The sequence below is a fragment of the Typha latifolia genome, chromosome 8, assembly GCF_019914945.1.
Source record: "Typha latifolia isolate L0001 chromosome 8, TyphaL0001v2, whole genome shotgun sequence".
NCBI classification, from domain to species: Eukaryota; Viridiplantae; Streptophyta; class Magnoliopsida; order Poales; family Typhaceae; genus Typha; species Typha latifolia.
In genome coordinates, this window is record NC_133093.1 from 1,375,463 (window position 1) to 1,396,080 (window position 20,618).

Sequence of the window (20,618 nt, forward strand, 5' to 3'; positions counted from 1 at the left end):
ATGAGCAATTTTTTAAGTAAAATACTTAATAGTTAAGCATTTTACTAGGATAATAGTAAAATAGACTCATTTTAATATTTAAATTTATGTGTTATCTAACTTGATAAATAAATTAAAAAGTATATCTATTTCGGTAGACAACTCTGCCAAAAGGGACGTCAGAATTGGCCCATTATCCAACAGTTCTCCAAGATACATGCTCACACAAATCAACTAGAGTACGCCAAACAACCCAGCAACTGCTACATCAACCTACCTGAGCGCTTATAGGCAGAGGTTTGTCACTTGTGCAGCTACTTCATCTGTAGTTCAGTGGTGATGATTAAATAATGACCAAAATGTTCCCCTTATTTCTCCCATCATCTAAGGCTTTACGTAATTTGATTGCAAAAGGTTTTGCGGCTTTTATTTATCCTGCATTGTGCTTTCTGTTCTAGAAGTGCTTTTACCATTAAGCATAGCTACAGCAATACTAGGATTTGACGAGACTTTCTGGGCCTTGACCAACTGAGAGATCGGAGATTAAGAGAGAGTGAAAAGAAAAGAGAGGCAACAACTCATCTCCTTCTCGTTAGTTTCTTGCCATCTGCTGGTTTAGCCTCTTAATTTTTGTTTTTATTGCTGAAGGTCATCTTTCTTTGTTCCTTTTGTTCTTGGAAATTAATCTTGATATTAGTTCTGAAGGTTGCCGGACCGGAAAAAGATTGCGATCGGGAGGATCGGCAAAACGACAAGCAGGTAGGCGACGTTCTCGAAGCGGCGCAGCTGTCCATTGAAGAAGGCCCAGGACCTCGCAATCCTCTGCGATCCCGAGGTCAGCGCACTCATCTTCTCCAGCACCGGCCGCCACTATGATCTCGCCAGATCTAGGTCAGCGTCATCTCCTTTCGATTTCTTCTGTATGTTTCAACGAATTAGTTTGATTCATTGGGTTCCTCATAACTCCTGTGCAGTTTCTTACGAATTCTGCATTGAGCGATTTGTTTTGGATCTCGTGGGGGACTTGTAATTAATTAGCATTAACGAAAAGAATAGATATGGATGAATGGAATTGTTAATCCATCATTGCATTAGTTTAATTCTTTTGCTCACTGTTTCAGAGCAATTGAGTCGATACACTGTCAGGTCTTTTAGCATCAGGAGTAACGAGGCGAGTAGATTAAGAAAATTTTTTATTACGAGTTTTTATTCAAGAACGAAAGATAGTCGAGACTTCATGCATACTATATATATATATATATATATATATTGCATATAACACCCTGTATTTTAATAAAATTATAGTTTATACTCTATATTTTATTATTTATAAATTAAGTCCTATAATTTAGCGAATACATATAGAAAACACTTTGGATTAGATTTAAACTAACACTATTTTGGGCAACTGACAGTATTCCACCAAATTAAATTATTTTTGTAAAAGACCAAAATACCTTTGGGTTGGATTAGGTTATATTAGGTTGGGTTGGATTAAATTATGTTAGATTTAATTGCACCGACAGTATAGGTTGAGTAAGTATAACTTAACTGAAAATATATTTATAATCTTTTTTGTATAGTTAACTTAAGCAAGGATTTAGTTAAATTTAGCTAACAAATTCAACAACAAGATATTTTATGAACATATTTGTTAAATTATAGAGCTCAAATTATAAATATTTAAATTTACTATGTTTTTAGAACAAAAAGAGATTATAACATCTTTATATTTCTCCTAGACATAATTCTAAACCTTCGAATCCTCATCCCTCAGTTTAAAAGCAATTTTTGGATTTCCATAAATATTTAATATTATATTTTATTTCTAGAAAATAAGATGTAATATGAAATCTTTATTCTTATATATTTTATTTATAGAAAGTAGAATCTAAGAGATCTTTATAATAAAATTATTTATGATATGAGAATTTGTATGAGATCAAATATTTGATTATTTATTTATATTTTCTATACATGATTTATAATGAAGAATTGAGATATAGGATAGAGAAAATATTGATAGTGGATACTTCACGGATAAATTATATTGGGAAGCATTGGGAATAGACGAATTATAATATTTGAAATTCGAATTGATTCAGATAAATGTATATTAGTAAAAATTAGATTAATAACTCAAATTTTTTAGAGAATAATTTCCAGGAATTTTTTTTTTTTTTTTGAAATGTAATGTGACTGCATGCTGCTAAGTGACTTTGGTAGAATTAGGAAAAAAAAATTTTAATTTTTGTCGGTGTTGACTGGTAATCTATTGTGACCCTAGCATGGTCGACTATTCAGAAAATGTTTGGATGCCAATCTAATGACAATTAATATTGCGATATAGCTACGGATCAAAATACATAAAAATAGATAATAGGACATATTTATCAGTTTTTGATAGGCTTTCATAGTAAGAAATATTATCTTTTGTTATGTTGATTTATTCAATATAAAATATGAATGATTAAGAATGTAATTGTAGCATGTATTAAATTTTAAAATAAAGTAAGAGATAAGAAAATTATTTATTTTCTAAAAAATTTGCTATTTTACAGGAAATGGAGAAAGTGATTAGAGAATGACTCAAAAAAATTGGATGCACTTTTCACTTGGGCTTTAATGGTTCTCTGAGTTTTATCCTCGAGATTCAAATCATGTTCTCAAATCAGGGGTGACAAGCATCGTAGACAGCATTTCTTTTACTTGTTCCATTATCATCATTGTTTCCAGGAGAAACTGGAGAAAGGAAGTCTTTGAGCTCTTTGGAGAAAAGAAATAATGGGTACTATCCTCTTTCCTTTTGTTTCGACTTGTGTCAATATGGTTGCTACTTTGGTTGAGGAGCGAGTAGTCCTTGTACTCGGGGTGAAAGATGAGCTTAAGAGGCTGCAGAGAAGGATGGAGATGATCAAAGGTGTCCTCGAGGATGCGGAGAGGCGAATTATCCAAGACTCGGCCATTGTCACTTGGCTGAAAGAGCTAAAGGATGTCATGTATGATGCTGATGACATCATCGACCTCTGCAGATATGAGGCTGCCAACATATTGGAGGATCAACCATCCTCTTCATCAAACCCACCAGTACGCTGCCTATTCCCTTTGCTCTCTTGCTTGACCACTATTCAAATGCGTCATGAGATTGGAGGCAGAATTCGCAGCCTCAATAATAGACTGGAGGAGATCCACAAGGACAAAGTAATGTTTACTCTCGAGCATGCTCGACCCGACGAGCAATGTGTGGCAAGGGCTAGTGCTCGTATGACATCTCCACTTCTTGATGCTGATGTTGTGGGAGCGGAGATCAAAGCTGCTGCTGAGGAGCTGGTGAAGCGGATAGTTAGCAAGGAAGGAAAACAACATCAAATTCTTGCTATTGTCGGTATGGGGGGCATAGGCAAGACCACACTTGCTCAGAAAGTATACAATGACCCTGCAATAAAAAGTTATTTCTCTATCATGGTATGGACATGTGTCTCTAAAAGCTACTCAGAGATCGAATTGCTAAAGAAGATCATTAGAAGCAGTGGGGGTGACTGTGGACGAGCTGAAAGCATGGAAGAACTCCAGCAAGTTCTAAGAATTGTTGTCACTGGGAAGCGACTCTTTCTTGTGTTGGATGATGTTTGGCAAACAGATGTATGGACAAATTTCCTTAAGGTTCCCCTTCAAAGTGAACAAGGCAGTGGAAAGATCTTGATAACAACTAGAGACCAAAATGTTGCAAAGGGAATGGGGGCAGTATACATCTATCAGGTGGCGCAACTGTCTATTAATTCTGGTTGGGAACTACTACGCAAGAGAGCTTATCTAGATAGGGAAGAAGATGTGCTAAGCTTGAGAGATGTAGGAATTCAGATTGTGAGGAAATGTGGGGGCCTTCCTCTAGCAATCAAGACTGTTGCTGGCTTCTTAGCTACAAAGGAACCAGACAAAAGAGAATGGGAAAAACTAGTTGGAAATAATGCTTGGTCCATGAATGAGCTCCCTGAGGAACTCAGGGGAGCTTTGTATTTAAGTTACGAGGACTTATCCCCTGAGCTTAAACAATGCTTCCTCTATTGCTCTCTCTTTCCGGAGGATGCGATAATAGGGCGTGAAGCTCTGATTAGCTTTTGGGTGGCTGAAGGATTTATTAAAGTAAGAGGAGGTAACCAAATTATGGAAGATACAGCAGAAGAATATTATAATGAGTTAGTTAGAAGAAATCTTTTACAACTAGATCTTGTTTACAGTGTCGCTGGGGGAGGATGCAGAATGCATGATCTTTTACGGTCCCTTGCTCAGTATTTGTCACGAAGCGAAAGTTTTTATGGAGACCCACAATTATTAGATCCTACTGTTATGTCTAAGATTCGTCGCTTATCAATTGCAACAGAAGGAGAGACTATTGTCATCCTTCCTGAGAAAAAGACAAAGCATCTATGCTTGAGGACTTTGCTGCATTTTAGGAGTCCTCCAAGAGTTGAGAATGATTTCTTTACAAGTATTGCATATATTCGAGTCTTAGTTCTAAATAGAAAAGGGATTGAGAGCATTCCAGATTCCTTGGGATATCTAATACATTTGAGGATGTTAGATCTTACTGCTACTAGAATATCCAAGCTACCAAATTCACTTGGTCTCCTGACAAATCTTCAAACTTTGAACCTATTAGGTTGTAAGCATCTCTGTGCCCTTCCAAGGGGTCTCACTCAATTATGTAATCTAAGGCATCTTCGTGTCGCTGGTACGCCTTTAAATGATGTGCCGAAAGGGATAAGGAGATTGCAATTACTTAATGACTTGAGAGGATTTGTAGTGGCCAGTGAAACTGTTACCGGTGAAATGCAAAATGGTTGGGAAATGAATGAGATAGAGTCTCTTGACCAGCTACGGTGGTTGCTTATAGTAAAGTTGGAGAGGGCAACAGAGGGGGTCGTGCTTGAAAAGAAATATCACCTTAGAGCGTTAGAACTACGTTGCACATTACAAGAAGAGCGGGCTCATCAACAGCCATACTCTGAGGAGGAGACTAATAAGATTGAGAAAATCTTTGAGAAATTATCTCCTCCCTCGTGCTTAGAACATCTCTACATTGATGGTTTCTTTGGTCGCCGATATCCTACCTACATGGCATCTCCTCATTCTAGTCTAGCACAGTTGAGTCTTTCCAATTGCATATCTTGTCCGGACCTTCCGCCACTAGGCCAGTTGCCACATTTAAGATATCTTCGAATTGAAGGAGCAATAGCAGTGATAACAATCGGCCTAGAATTTCTAGGTAATGGGGTAAAGGCAAGTTTACCTATAGCAACAGCATTTCCCAAGCTTGAGTTCTTATTTTTAGAGAAAATGCCTAATTGGGAAGAGTGGTCCTTAGGTGAAGAAATTGAGGAGAGAACTTCTTCTGTCGGAAGAAAGATTGCACCGACTTTTCCTCTATCATTGCTGCCTCGTCTGAAGCAGTTGACTCTTATAGGTTGTCCAAAGTTGAGAGCTCTTCCAGACCGGTTGAGGCACGCGACTATGTTGCAAACCTTCCACATAGAAGGAGCTCACAGCTTGAGTGCAGTGGAGAACCTCCCTTTCCTTACTCAATGGCTTCAGATCATTGAAAGCAACAGTATAGAGCGGGTCTCAAATTTTCCCAAGCTAAGAGAGCTCATTGTGATTCAATCACTTGCTCTAAGTTGCATACAGAATGTGAATGCACTACAATCCTTGTATCTAGTAGATGAATCCATGGAGTGCCTTCCCGACTGGTTGCCGGGTCTGCTACAGCAGCGACAACACCTTGACAACGATGATCTTAAATTTATACTGGACTGCAATATCCGTGTTCTCCATAGATGTCAAATGGGATGCGAAGATTGGCCCATCATCCAACAATTCTCCAATGTCCGTGCCTACACAATCGATAGAATTGCTTATCTGGAGTACACCAAATTACCCTTCACTTACGATACCAATCTACCGGAGCTCAGAGGCAAAGGTCTGTTTACTCCACTGTGTTAAGTCCAAATTTTAAGGCTTACCTGGATTTATCTCAGGATTGTTTTACCAAGCACTCATGAAATAGCTTTGAGGTTACCATTTTTATTACCTAATACTTACGATTGCGGTAAATTGGATTTCCTGATTTCCTGTTGTCATTTGGATTAACAAAAATAAACAGACATATGCCATTTTAAGTTCAAGGAGCTCCTACAGTTGTTTGCTCCTCATTTCGTCTTTTGCTCGTTAATTCTCTCTTTTTATTAATGTTTTTGATCATTGAAGAGTCCGTATTGTAGAAAGCTACTACTCTCTGACTATGTTGTAATTTTTAATTTTTAATTTATTTTCCTTCTTTTATAATTATTTTTGAGATACGTGCTAGGTCAAAGGCTAATCTTTTCTACTTATGTTGATACCTTCTATGCCAATATTTCATAGATCACAGATAGCTGTTGATCTTCCTTGTTATTGATTTCCACGCACTTAATCAACAAAGTAAGTTCTGAAAATGAACTACAGAGTCTGCCATGATATGTTCAAGACTTGAATCCAGAGTCCTAGATTCTTTGCTTAGTTTCAGATTGTATACTTCTTATCAAATAGTAGACCTTGGGGTGATAAGATATTAAGTACAAGTGATGTAAATTTGGATGACAACTAATCTTTTGGATTAACCTGCAGATAGGGCATGAGTATGCATGTCTGAGCAAAAATATAGCTCCCCCAATAGTCAGATTTCTTTTGATTTCACTTGACCAACACATATAGTTGTTTTGGTTCTTAATATGATCCGTAACTTATTTTCCCATTGGTCAGAAGCTGACGTAGAAACGGAAGAAGGAATGGAAGAAGAAGAAGAAGAAGAAGCAACTGGAGGAGGAATGGGAGAAGGAACTAAGGAGCAATGGAAGGAGGCTCGGAAGTGGAAGGAACTGAAGTAGGAACAAAAGAAGAAGGAACGTAAGGACTAAAGAAGAAGGCAGAGGAGTAGAAAAAGTGGAGAATAGTAAATGATTAATTGGAACAATTCATAGAGTAAAATTATTCCCTTGCTAAGAAGGATGCATGGCTCTATGACAAGTGAACCTACATCTCATGTCTCAACAAGTCAATTATCATTGTCTTTACTATAATAATTGTTCTCCTTCCAGATCTGCTTTCCAGGTTGAACATAAAGGTTGAAGCATGGTGATCCTTTGACTACTTGTGGCTTGTAATGTAACATTGTCTATTATTTTTGTATTCCTTATTTATATTGCTACTATTGGAGTGGATAGCATTTGTTTGCAACTTCTTTAACCATTATACAATGCCTATGACTACTACCGCGGTTATCTGTCTAACTTAAAATATAAGGATAATTACACTTAGATCTCTTGAACTATTTTACTTTTTCACTATCTTCTTTCCTTTAAATCACAAGGTTATATAGACTTATGTGATAACTTATAAATGAAATAAAGTAATAAAAATCTAATGGAAAGAGTGTTTAAGATATTTTCAATAATTAAGATTAGAAAAGGTAAAGAAAATAAAAATTTTAAAAATTAGGAAAGGTATATTAAAAACGGCAATAAATCAGGAAGCTAAAGTATAATCAACCTAAAAATATTGATAATTATTTTATGATAAATGTTATCAGTGTTGCATAAGGAAGTGATTTCAAATCCAATAGATAACCAAACAGAAAAAAAAAATGCACCAGGAATTCTATAATTTTCTCCATCTTGTTATAACACATTGTTACCGTAGATGTGTTAAATGTTATCTAACTTTGATGAATCACTACTATTTTATAAAACTAAATTCATATGGATATGATATCATCATATATGTGAATATTGCTTAATTTTAGAAATGACATAAATTTGTGTGCTACAAACAATGCTTTTCCAAAGACAGTTGAAATGTACGTTATATTGAGAGTCAACAACTTATAACTTGACATTTAAGGGTTCTAAGATAGTTTGAAAGTTTTAAAGTGGTAATTATGTGAAAGAAATACATCAAATTAACTCACGGTATTTTTGAGACATTAAAAGCAAAATGCAAGGGTAAAATATCCTTTGTAGAGTATAAATAATAATGAAATCAAAACATATGATGTTTTTGGTAAATTTTTCTAAATCAATTTATTTTAATGTGCAGACGATTTCATGATGATTTGCATGAAAAGCTAAAATTATTTTTGGTATTGCGTTAAGTGACCAAAGTACCCCTCTGAAGACTTTTCATAATGACCGTTAGAACTTTAGTTTCTATGTAACAATCATTATTAAGAATATGGTTAGCTTAAAGAAGCTAACCATTCCATTACACTACTCTCCAACTAAGCTTGTTGCTTTTGATCCATGACCTCTCTTGCACTCATAGTAGAACAAAGTGTAAGCATTGCAAGAAATATAGTGCACCAAAAGAAGAACTAAACCATGCCATCTCAAAGGTACTGCTTGCTCCACTAGTGTCATAGCAACCACAAGAAAGAACCCTTGTGTCTTCCTCCCCTTAGTGATCTCCTCAGCCCTCTCGATCGCGCATAACCCTTTGTAACCGTCTTCCATGATTGAAACCACCATGCTGATCTTGCATGCGATGTCGGAGTACGCAAACAAGACTGACCACAAACGTGACACTAATGCCACTGAGCCTAAAACCACGAAAATTGCCATGACCACACCATCGGTTAACCCTAGTAATCCTTTAAGCATCGACAAGAGGGAGGAGAATGCTACCGCATATATCTCCACATATATTAAAGTAGTAATTAGCCCTTTCCATGTACGCCGAATCCTTGAGATCATCTCCTCGATCGAGAGGCAGTGGTCATAACTAATGGTTGCAGAATAGACCATGAGGATTGCAAAGAGCTTTGAGATGATATATTTAACGGGTTCGAATCGCATTAGCTTCTTGGTGTTGGAAGGAGAGTGATCTAGCATGCAAAGAAGTGTAAGGACAAGATTGCTAAAGATGAGCACAAGGATCGTGCTTGAAACCACGGGTTTCTTTTCTTTTGATCTACCGGAGTTGTCACCGATGAGATAAAGGATCCGGTGAATGCCGAGGGATTTCATGGGTAAGGACTAGAGATGGTTGGATCTTCTTGGGTCTACCATACTTAAGAGAGAGAGAGAGGGGTAGGGTTTTATAGCCATGAGTAGCTTGGTAGTAGTGGTAAAATTTGGAAAGGTTCAAATTGGGTGGGTTAGTCAACGTTTGGGAGCTATTGTTTGACCGCAAAATCCGCTATTGGGCTGACCGTTGAGTCCTTGGAACCAACGGTTTCGTTTAAAACTAGCGCGAACTCTTGACTTTGGTTAGAGGTGAAGCCGGCAACACCTTTTAAGACGTCTGCCGATATTAGCATATAGAATTAAAAGAGTTCCACACAATTGCCACGAAATTATCATAATTATCATTATATTATATAAAAATATTATAATTGCTTGTTGTTCTTTCAAAAATGGCATTCCATCAGTTAAATCTAGCTTATCACAATAAGAACCAAATTTAGATTTTTTAAAATATAAATTTTAATCATTTACATGTGTCTGTCAACTATACTATTGTGACAATTTTAAAAAATTTCATTAAAAATTAATCATAAAATAGTTCAGAAAGTTTAGTGATAATTATGATATTAAAATATGCAGTGGCAATTATGATATGTTGAAAGTGTAAAACACCCTATAATTAATAGGGCAAATTACATTTTACCCCTATGGTTACTGCTAGATTTTTTTCATCTAAAACTAATGATACCTCTACTATCATCTATGCTAATATTTATTTATTTAGTTTGAGAGAAATCAACGCTAATACTTTTGCCATGAGCAAATTGCTAAATGACCAAATTATCCTTATCATCATCAAAGTATAATGTTATTTGATGGGATTAATCAAGTCTTTTCACATCCTCATTAACGATTAACTAATAGTTGTAATTTGATCTATACCATTGTGGAAGTTAAATGCTTTAACTTATAATCTATAAAAATAAGTTGAAATCGAGTCAAACCGTAAGGTAAACTGTAATTTAACCTAATTTCCTGCAATAGAGCTTACCGAGGCTCCACTCTCTAGTAGACTATTAAGCTGAACAAAAGCTAATAATTAGGCTCAGCTTATTATTATAACCAAACAAAAGGGATTTATATTAAATAAAGTGAAGTGAACAACAGAGTTTTGCGAACTTTTCTGACCCAATCTAACATTTGTAGAGCATAAGTACAGCTTTTCTTGACTGGAGACAGTCGACCAAGTCCATGAACTTATGCTAAAATGTCTGGATAGACTCATAGACAGCCCTACTTAGTGGACTTTTAGTCCCAACTTATCAAAATAATGTAAAGATCATTAACTGATTCAACAATTTCATCACAAGGAATAGTTGTTGTTTCTGTGATTAGATGAATGATGTACAAATGAATTTCATTTTATAATCACATTGGTAATACAGACCAAAGTCATGTTGCTTCCAAAAAAGCTTTATATAAACGTATGCTTTCGTGTTTTGGTTTCTATTTGCTAATGAGATTATAAAGTAAAATTATCTTGCACATCATTTGTCTTCATATTCAAGATTCCTAAAATACTTTCTAAGAATAATGAACAAATATATGCATAGATATGTTAATAATCATTAACAAGAAAGATTGATTATGGAGTATTAAGGCGGCAATAACAAAGCATTGCACTTCCAAAATTACATATAACTACAGCATGAGAGGATTTATAGACTAAAGATTGCTTTAGGAGTCACTTATCTGCCAACTCTACTTTGAGCTGAAATTTGACAACTGCAAGGTTATTATTGCTCTTCCATCTTGGATGAGCAGCTCAAAATGTAACGCAACGACCCTGTTCCTGTAAATGTGGAAAAACTAATAGTTACATCCATTTTTTAGCAACAAAGAAAGAGAAAGTAGACACCATTCTACATGTTTAAGCTCCACAAAATAGCAAGCAACAGGTGAAAGATGCAACCAAAAGGAAGAAATACCCACATTCATTCATTATCCCCAAATTCAATGACAGATAGTTTCATTTACTCAAATCTACCAATTTGTTTAATCTTAAGGAAAAGTGTGAACAGTTGCAACAGACATCCATATGTTTACAGAATCTCAGCAGGCATCACTGACATACTTCGAAATTCTCAAATAAGCTCAAGAACAGTAAAGTTGAAAACCTCCATTGAGCAAGATATTAGGACAGACTGGAAAATTGCAAACTGAAAAGAAGAGGCAACTTATGAAAAATTAGGTAAATTTGTGTCCTGATGTGAAGAAAACAAACTGAAAAATATCATATTAGATGAATCATATCAGTCCTTTTCTTTATTTAACTTCCCATTGGGAGCAAAAGAAAGCAAACCGATAAAAAGGAAAGCCATACTCTCTGATGGATAAAAAACAAGGTTCTCCATAAATTATCACAACTTGATTTAGATAAGAGTTTGAATAAACAATACAAAGGCCAATTCAAAGGAAATACAACATAAACTAGAGAGGAAATTTGGTCTCCGGTTCATTTATGGCTGAACTATCAAGGAACTGTAGCTTCAGCAAACAAAGAACAAATGCAGGTTCTGGGCATGTATTGGATAAGGTATGGAAACAAGAACTACCATTAAAGCATATCTCAAATTCCAACCAACTTCTGTCATACCATTAAGAAGTTTAAATGATAACAAAGTGCCCCTATGACAAAGTATAAAACAGTGTGAGAATATAGCTGATATTTTGAATCATGCACACAGTTATAATACAACACCAAAAGAAACACTACTCGATGAAGAAAAATAAGATGATCAGTCTCTTGCAAACTGCATATATCCATAGCCTTACTAGCATTTTTCTGAGATAGAAACATTAGCAAAAATCTAATATAAAAAGGTGTTCTAGCACACAGGGTTCCACTAATGAAGGGTCTGCCGGGGCAAAACAACGATCACATTGAAAACTTAAAGAAACCATACAGCATAGCCAAATGGTCCAGAAAGCAAATGTCTAGACTAAAGGAAAAACATCCCACTATCCACTGCAGTACTATTGCTTGATTAAATAAGTCTTAACAATACTTAAAAAGAAAAATCTAGCTTGTACTTTTTAGTGTCAAGAGTAACCATCGCAGTTTTTTTTATTAAATTATATGGCATTAAAAAAATTAGGATTAATCTTTATTTGCCTCTTTGGCTTACTAAATTGTAGCTTACAGATGAAGAGATATCCACAAATCAAAATCTGTCATCTTTCTCCCTCTTCTAGACTATTCTCATGTAGAGGTCTCATCTGATTAGTTACCATCCTACACATCACCTAGCCTTCTATAATTTTATGACAAGTCCCTCCATTGTTTATTTTTCTTTGGCAGGGAACTCGCAACTTGGCACGAAGCATAAGAAGGTCGATGTCATACTGACAAACGGCCATAAAAAAAGAAAAGAAAATAGAAACGCTTAGATGATGATGTGATGACACCAGAAAAGAGCATTCAACACAACAGATCTATAATCAAGTAAGAAGGCAATACTCACTTACTATTCGATCTTCTCTCATAATTACTGATTTACATCACTAATAACTCTTACTCATCTAGAATTCCATAATTTCTAGATGTTGCACTTTGTGAGTATGAAATTTTTTAAGACAACTATACCTCCCATGCTTCATTTATCAAAATCCTGACATGTAAAATCATGTCCAAATATTAGTACAACTGAGATAAATCTGAGATAGCTTAGTTACTGGGGAAATAAGAAAAAAGAATAACTCATGTGATGTGAACATCACTGACAAGACACGATGGCATGTGTATCAGCACAAAAGACGTCGATATTTGATGATCCCCCCCTATAGGGATCTAATTCTAATTGAGAATTCATAAAATTTTATTTATTTATTTATTTATTTATTATGTGTCATTTATAGTTATTTTACATTTTTCCTTTGTCTAGGGTGTCTTTTGCTTACTTTTATTGTAAAACTATATATAAACCCTTTGTGCTTTCTTTTGAAATTAATGAAGATTTTATAATTGCTCTTTTTAGTTAAAAAAAGAGTGTAAAACCATTGTTGAAGGTGGAGGTGTAAAATCTCATTCCTCTTCTATCTCTTTGATTCATCTCCTCTCCCAATTTTGCATCACTTTTTAAAAGCACTATTCAATTATCGTGGTAATGGATTGATTTTCTAAGTAGCGCACTTTATACCATGTTATCGAATTTTTGACTCCTCTCGAGTTACGGAACTCTATTTTGATGAAATCGTTAGGCTATACTGACTTCCAAATGCTAGATAGGGATGTGAAATTCACTAGTTTTTTGGAAAATCCTATGGCATAAGATGGGAACCAAGCTTCAGAATTCAACTGCTTTTCACTCTCAAACTGACAGACAAATTGAAGTAGTCAATAGGAGTCTACGGAACCTATTAAAGACTCTTGTTGACGAGAATTTAAAAGATTAGGACCAAATATTGCCAGCCGTTGAATTTGCCTATAATAATTCTGTTAATTAGTCGATAGGTCTAAATCCAACTAAGGCAGTGTATAATTATAAACCTAAGCAGCTCATAGATCTCATTTCTATGGCTCATTATCATAGGCTGTCTAAGTCTGCATTTATATTCGCATCATATATTCATGACCTGTATAAAGAAATCAGTAACAAAATTGCTCAAAATAATACTAATTATAAAATTCAAACTAATCTAAGAAAGAGATTCAAAAAATTTAATGTTAAAGATTATGTGATAGTCCGGATACATCTGGAATTGTTCCCTCCCGTAACTATCAAAAAGTTGCATGCACGAAGTGCCGAACCTTTTAAAATTCTTAAAAAAAGTAATGCTTATGTTCTAAAATTACCAAATAATTTTGACATCAATTATACTTTTAATATTGAGGATCTAGTCGCTTAGAAAGGTCTAGATTTTACTCCAGATAATCCACTAGCTAGTGAGCCTACCGATGAGCCTATTTATAAGAGAGCCTCTTTATCTCAACTTCCCAATATTTCACCTAACACAGCAGATGAAATTGATAAAATTTTAGATAATGAAATTATCTCAACTAGAGAAAATAGAACTCAACGGTATCTGATACGTTAGAAAGGACAACCTAAATCTGATGACACATGGCATGATCGCCATAACTTAGAGAGACACAACACTGATATCCTAGAGCAGTATGAGAGCAACAGAGAGGCACATTCGACAAAGTCGAGATCTCTCCCACTCGAGAAGAATGATGCGGACATACAGGACATGATAGCATGTGTACCAGCATAGGAAGCGGCAACATTTGATGATTCCCCCTGTAAGAATCTAGTTCTGATCGAGAGTTCATATTATCTTATTTATTTATTATGTAATGTTTATGATTAATTTTATATTTTTTATTTGTCTAGAGTATCTTTTTCTTAACCCCATTGTAAGTCTATATATAGACCCATTATGCTTTCTTTTGAGGTTAATGAAGATATTTAATTATTTTCTTTAGTGAAAAAAAGTGCGAAACAATTATTAAGGGTGGAGGTGTAAAACCACATTCCTCTTCTATCTCTTTGATTTCTCTTCTATATGCTTCTCTCCACCATGTTTTGCATTATCATATCATTTAGTAGAGTCAATAAAGAAAGCTAATAAAAATATTTGCACCATTATAGGACATGGGCCTACATAGAACAAAATAGTGAAACTCAAGCATCTGCGGTAAATTCCTTTTCAGTGTAGGATAACAAATCCTTTCATGACAAGGCATACTTCTAGAATTCCCGCACAATTGTGTCAAGAAAAATGAAATAAGATTGGTCCCTCCCTGAGAGAGTAGCATACTCCCATTAGAAGAAAAAAAAGTACTTCTATAGTTCACACTTTACATACAATAACGTCAAACAAAATTGAGTGAAAGATGGGCTATCCAGAAGAGTATAGCTGCATATTTTCATCAGTTATTATCCTTCTCCTTTTATACTGTACTGTAGTATGCTAGTATGGCCTTTCCATGTAAGAGAAGCATTTTAAAGAAACCACTCTTGACGAGGGTGATACTAGGAAACAAAGATTCATCTCATTCTTCTTTTCACTAACATCATGCAGTCCTTCAAATGTCCTTTATATTCCCTGATCATATCTCTAACCAAAACACAGCCCTTTTGAAGGTAAAATGGTAAATTATTACATACCCATTATACCCACCAAGGGACCAACTATATCACTATCTATTATTCTGAATTAAGTGTTGCCAAAAGATGCAGATTGGCCAGTCAATATAGAATCAAGAAAATTGATCATCAACTTGTCAGCATTGACTTCTCTGGTTGTCCCGTCATGCTTATGCTACTTAAGTTACAGAGATGAACCAAGACCCTAGCGCAAATAAGCCAATTGTTTGATGAAGTATTCCACTGAAATAAGATGACACCTATAAGAACCTGCTTATTCTCTCATTGGCATTGCATCAAGATCAGTACGGAATGCAAGGAACTTCACCCAGTTGTTAAGAACAATGACAGTGAGCTTTCTTGCTATAGCAGCTATCTGAAACTCTGAAAATGTAAATCATGCAAGCAGATAAGCCACAGGACTACCCAAAGAGACATATTTTTCTAACTTTGACAACAGTTCCATGCTCAGATTAATTCCTCCAATAAACAACTAAATTATTGTAGCATCTAAATATTCACTATGTTTGAGCATATATATCTGTCACTCACTAAACGGATTAGAGAAAATGAAAAGTCTCAAACTTTGCTTGATCCTATAAGTAACTCACTTCTCCTTGCAAAGTCATTCTATTACATCACTTAATAAACAAACCACAACTACTGATGAGCAATGAGCAATTTCAACTAATTCTATTTGTTTTTGGTGTTCTTTCAGGAGAATTAACATCACTGTTCCTCATTAGAAAAGCTCCATAATACCCACCCAAAATTTTATAAAAAAAATTCTCATTTGCATTATCTTAGTTTCCTCAGTTCCTACTAATTGCTTACCCAAGAAAAAGGCATTGCTCAGCTAAATTAACAAAAGAGTAATATCATTTTAATTTCTTTCTACAGGCCAATAAAACCCTAAATGCATCAACCAAACTAAGAGGTTAACTTACAGAGATATCCATCAATCCGATCGATCTCATTTCTCAACCCCGGTACGACATATCGGGCAGACTGGCGACCGCACCAACCACCGGTCGACGCATGCGGCGTGGAACACGTGCCCACATGAGGGCAGCTTCCGGAACCGCTCTTTCTGGCAGATCCCTTCGAGGCACACGGCGCAGTCCGGCGGCCACGGCGGCAAGGCGGAGCACTCGAACCAGGGGAGCTCTCGGAGATCCGCCGGCGAGAGGCCGGAAGGAGAGGCGTCCTCGCCGAGGAAAACTCTCCGACGACTGCGGAGGCGGAGGGCTCTTCCGACGACGCAGAGGTGGAGGAGGACGAGAGCAGCGACGCTGGCGAAGAGGAAGAAGAGGGCGAGCGCCACCGCCATGACGAGGGCTTGGATGATGAAGGAGAGCAGACGAGCGCCACCCTTTGGCTTCGCCGATGCGGACGCGGCCGCCGGCGACAGCGATGGGGCGGGTCCGACGAACGGAAGGTCGTCATCGAATCGGGCCATGGATTCGTTACTACTCTCTCTATCTCTGTTCGCTTTTCGAGGGGGGGGAATAAAAAGGGTGGGGGCAGAAACGTGTCGAAATTTGGGATATTCTCAGAATAGTTGTAGAATATTTTGACCAGACTAATTTTCTTTTACCAAAATAGTTTTTCCGTTCTAGCTAACGGCAGTGACGGTAATCAAATTTACAACTATTTTGCCTTTTATATTATCTTCTTTTAGAAGAATTTTAATGTCCAAACTATAAGTATGAGAAAAATTAAAATTATAAAAAGCATAAGTCTTAACACAAAAAATTATTTCTCCAATTTTTTATCTTAAAATTAATGTCTATTAGACAATCACATATACCTTATTTTAAATTTTTTTTTCAAAAGCAATGAAATATTCTCTCTTCCATAGGTTAAGATTAACTTCAGGATTTTTAGGTTATTTTTGAGGCATTAAAGGCAAAATGTAAGAATTAAGTGATTATAAAAGACAAATAAAATTTTATTTATAAAAAAAAAACAATTTATATACAAATAAAAATACTAGCAGATTTAGTTTTTATATGAGATAAATCCTTCAAAACTATTCATCCATTCTTTGGTCAGCAAGATGTTGGAAATTTCTAAGTAGCAATTAGAATAAATTTTGCCATCCTGTGTGATGATTATACTTTATAAGTTTCACAGAGCTATTTGGTTGCTAGTATCAGACTGCATTAGATGGAATATAGCTGAATCTTATGATTCATACATCTAAGGGAAAGTTTTAAAAACTTGCATCTCATGAGCTTGAGATGAACTGATGCACTACAAAACTCGCAATAAAAGTAGTGAATTAAAAGTCTGATACAATCTCATTCTATCAGATGCTGATTAGACTTTCTTTCATACATCTAATTTACTAACACACTCAGCTATATTCCAAGGACAGTAAGTAATTAGCAAATACAAGTAGTGATATCTATTAATCCAAGTAAGCAAACTATGAATCATCCACATGTAATTGACAAATACAAGCATATAGCTCTAAAAACTTAAGGGATCAAAATAGAATGGAGCAATTTCAAGAAATTTGTCTTGCAATTCTATCGCTGTTTTTAGAACTAAGATACATCATGAATTTTCGCAGAAAAACAAAATTCTTCTCTTTGTTTTAAACAGTTTAAAGGTATGTGACTATAGGAAACCACTGGTGACATTTTAGGTAGACATCAGCATATATTGAAAAGCTCATATCCCTGAACCTTTTAGGACATCTCAAAATCAAAAGCATGCACATATTAAAAAAGAAAGAAAGAAAGATGATGAGTTCCAACCCTTTGCATTTCCTGGCATTAGGAACTATAAAAGTTCATAGATGCATATTCTGAAGAGCTGCTGATATTCTCATAAATTGTCAGCAGCTGAAGAAGCTCGACATTTTTATATCAATAGCTTGTCCCAGAGTTGCATTTAGTATCCCTTTCAGGGAAGCAACTCTTACTGAACTTGAGTTATCGGAATTATTAACAGGTCCATCAATTGTACAACAGTTCTTGATACATACTAGCCAAAGCTATGGGGAAGAACATGCAGCTTCACGCATGGGAAGCCGGTGGTCATGAACTTCTTTAAGCATAATAAACCCGATAGGGTGGTCAATCGCCCTGAAAGTCAGCCATGCATTATATCACTATATAGAAAATTAAATTCTAAAGCGCATGGATAGATATTATAACATTGATTCATTGATTGAAGTAATCAATAGCAGTGCCATACAGTCCCTTAGATATTCTCACAGTAGTCTGTCCCTACTATAACAAAAGTAAAGAACTATTCAGGAAAGTGATAACGATAGAGTTCATATGCATTTAAACAACCCACAGCATTTAAGCTTAGTTTATTACTTACCAATCACTATCACATCATATAATTGTTGCTAGAAAAATGTTATTACAGAAAGCTATATCTTCTTAAATTTAAGAACTAATAAATGTAGGGAAATTAATCTCTATTGTTTCTAGATGAACCTGTTCAGCACCAGTTTGGATGTGGATTGGCATATATATGTCTACTATACTACTCTTATCTTATTTTAATTGGAACTTTGGATTGCTTAGGATTAGAAATAGTTAATTCAGTACATTTGCAGCATAAGAAGTATGGTGCTTTTATCTTAAAATATTCCCTAATTTGGAAAGGGAGGAACTTATTCAAGAACTAATGGTCATCACATATGAAAGTATGTAAGATATTTCTAACCTTTCCCTCTTTTCTCGGTATAATATCCAGCTCAGCCCTTAAAGATGAACTCTCCCTCTTATGGTTCATTCTATCCAATCTCTTCATAAAAAGCTTAGCTATTTGCAATTGGGTATTCGCTACAATCTCTGTTCTCTTGAGCTCCATTTCCCCCCTCTTGATTTCTGCCTCTGCCCTCATCCTCTCTGAGTCCTTGTACATCTCTATCCTCGCTTGTTCTATCTTCAAGAATGAATGAGCAAGCAACCTAATGCTCTCTGCCACCTCATTCTGTGAGCTCTTCTGCTTCTTCATCAGGTTACCGATCATCCCCATCTCATCACCCGTATTAGCCACCTGGTTTCCTAGGGCACCCACATCAGTATCTGTGCTTGTACTTGCCTTCTTCTTATTGTTGTCAATAATATTGTTACCGTTGTTAGCATTATTATCATTTGGCATAGTGTTCGATCCATCGTCTCGGTTGCTATCCTGCAAATGCCCCTCATCAGCATCCTCCATCTTTGGCAAGGTTTGCAGGTCGATATCGTGATTAAATTCAGATCGTGCAATGCAATTTGCAGTCCCTTTCAGAAGTCCATCCATTCGGGCATAGTACTGCCAAGACGAGGCCGAGTTAGGATCACGGGCGGCTGCCGTCTCAGCCCGGTACCTCTTCTTCATCGACTCGATCTTGTTCTTGCATTGGTTAGGAGTCTTGAGGGCCTTGGTACCAGAACACCGTGATGAAACTTCACGCGCAATGTCCTCCCAATCAGTCCCCTTCAGTTTCGCGCGGTTCCGGAGTATCCATTTGGATTCATAGACCTCCAAAAGGCACAACACTGCCCCCTCACTCCACTCATCCCTCTTCACCTTGTCCAACCCCCTCGCCACCGCCACGGCTACCGCAGAAGGATCCCCAATCCCTTGAACTCCATCCATAAGCCCCAAAAGCACCAATTAGATCCCCCGAGAGGACACAGAAGCGGCTAACTAACTATAAAACCTCTCATCTTTCACAACTTAACAGCAATTTTGCACATGGGTCCTCTTAAATTTGACGTTCTGGTTTGAAAATTCCCATTTTGGAGTGCTAAAATTCCCTCTCTTCTCCAGAGAAAATATTGCATCTTTATACAAAAGCAAGCAACTATAATTCTACGACCAAATGTCTAATTCCAAAAACAAAGCTCAGAAATGCAACTACGAGAGGTGGAATTCGAACTCATCTGTGTAGGTATCGGCGTCCACAATCTTCAAATAACTCGATGCTTCCAACTTTTGGGAACCGGAAGAGGGATTGTAGAGAAGAAGGTGAAGAGGGGAAAGCGAAGTAGAGAGAGAGAGGCAGAGAGGCGGAGCACGTCGGAACGCAATACTGCACGAGTGGAAGCTCACGTCAGCGGCGTGGATTGGGTACGAGGAGAAGTGTTCGAGAAAAATTCCAAACTCTTGAATGTATTCGGTACAGGTGTGCTTTATTGTTCGCGAGAAGTCAAATTTTGGCTGACAAATAGTGGCAACTCATCTAGTTGGGTTGGTTAGTATATCTCCTAGGTCCAACCACTTGCATAGATGATTAAAATTTTATCGAGAGTCTCTCTAGATAAAGAGGTTAGAGATTTAAATTTATCGTCACAATGAAATACATCTAGTGCAGGAGTTGAGTTGAGTTATTATAGTCTATTTCTTTATAATAGTTAATTTACTCATATGTAGAATTATTCAGAAGAGTTGGTCTTATTATCTATCAGAACTTTTGAATTATAAGATAAAATAATTAATTCCAAGAATCTGTTTGACTCTATATAATATCTTC

The 20,618-nt window shown here is 36.2% G+C and overlaps 3 protein-coding genes across 5 annotated transcripts; 1 reads left to right on the forward strand and 2 right to left on the reverse strand.

The window, feature by feature from the left end:
* Nucleotides 1-422: 422 nt before the first annotated feature.
* On the forward strand, nt 423-7,245 carry LOC140793251 (putative disease resistance protein RGA3). Its single transcript, XM_073144624.1, has 4 exons — nt 423-570; nt 685-870; nt 2,541-5,956; nt 6,778-7,245. The coding sequence occupies exons 3-4, from the start codon at nt 2,764-2,766 to the stop codon at nt 6,900-6,902; spliced, it is 3,318 nt and encodes a 1,105-aa protein (XP_073000725.1). The 5' UTR covers nt 423-570; nt 685-870; nt 2,541-2,763; the 3' UTR covers nt 6,903-7,245.
* A 3,321-nt stretch (nt 7,246-10,566) lies between these two features.
* On the reverse strand, nt 10,567-16,635 carry LOC140794150 (RING-H2 finger protein ATL56-like). 3 transcript variants are annotated; one of them, XR_012110069.1, is made up of 3 exons: nt 16,075-16,635; nt 15,398-15,511; nt 10,567-10,827 (listed from the first exon to the last, which is right to left on the reverse strand). XR_012110069.1 is itself a non-coding variant. In XM_073146041.1 (2 exons), exon 1 carries the CDS (start codon nt 16,584-16,586, stop codon nt 16,101-16,103), a length of 486 nt encoding a protein of 161 aa, XP_073002142.1. In that variant the 5' UTR covers nt 16,587-16,633; the 3' UTR covers nt 10,567-10,827; nt 16,075-16,100. The 3 variants fall into 3 exon arrangements, 2 of the variants coding, with proteins under 2 accessions (XP_073002142.1, XP_073002144.1); XM_073146041.1 differs by lacking the exon at nt 15,398-15,511 and having other exon boundaries at nt 16,075-16,633; XM_073146043.1 differs by lacking the exon at nt 10,567-10,827 and having other exon boundaries at nt 14,602-15,511.
* A 1,241-nt stretch (nt 16,636-17,876) lies between these two features.
* Nucleotides 17,877-20,249, reverse strand: LOC140794151 (uncharacterized). Its single transcript, XM_073146044.1, has 2 exons — nt 18,818-20,249; nt 17,877-18,222 (listed from the first exon to the last, which is right to left on the reverse strand). The coding sequence occupies exons 1-2, from the start codon at nt 19,739-19,741 to the stop codon at nt 18,214-18,216; spliced, it is 933 nt and encodes a 310-aa protein (XP_073002145.1). The 5' UTR covers nt 19,742-20,249; the 3' UTR covers nt 17,877-18,213.
* Between the last annotated feature and the right edge of the window lie 369 nt (nt 20,250-20,618).

Excerpts from the sequence above, each read along its gene's own strand:
- LOC140794150 (XM_073146041.1), bottom strand. The coding sequence starts at position 16,586 with ATGGCCCGATTCGATGACGACCTTCCGTTCGTCGGACCCGCCCCATCG.
- LOC140794151 (XM_073146044.1), bottom strand. The coding sequence starts at position 19,741 with ATGGATGGAGTTCAAGGGATTGGGGATCCTTCTGCGGTAGCCGTGGCG.
- LOC140793251 (XM_073144624.1), top strand. The coding sequence starts at position 2,764 with ATGGGTACTATCCTCTTTCCTTTTGTTTCGACTTGTGTCAATATGGTT. Across the intron at positions 5,957-6,777 it reads ACCGGAGCTCAGAGGCAAAG|AAGCTGACGTAGAAACGGAA; the intron begins GTCTGTTTACTC and ends CCCATTGGTCAG.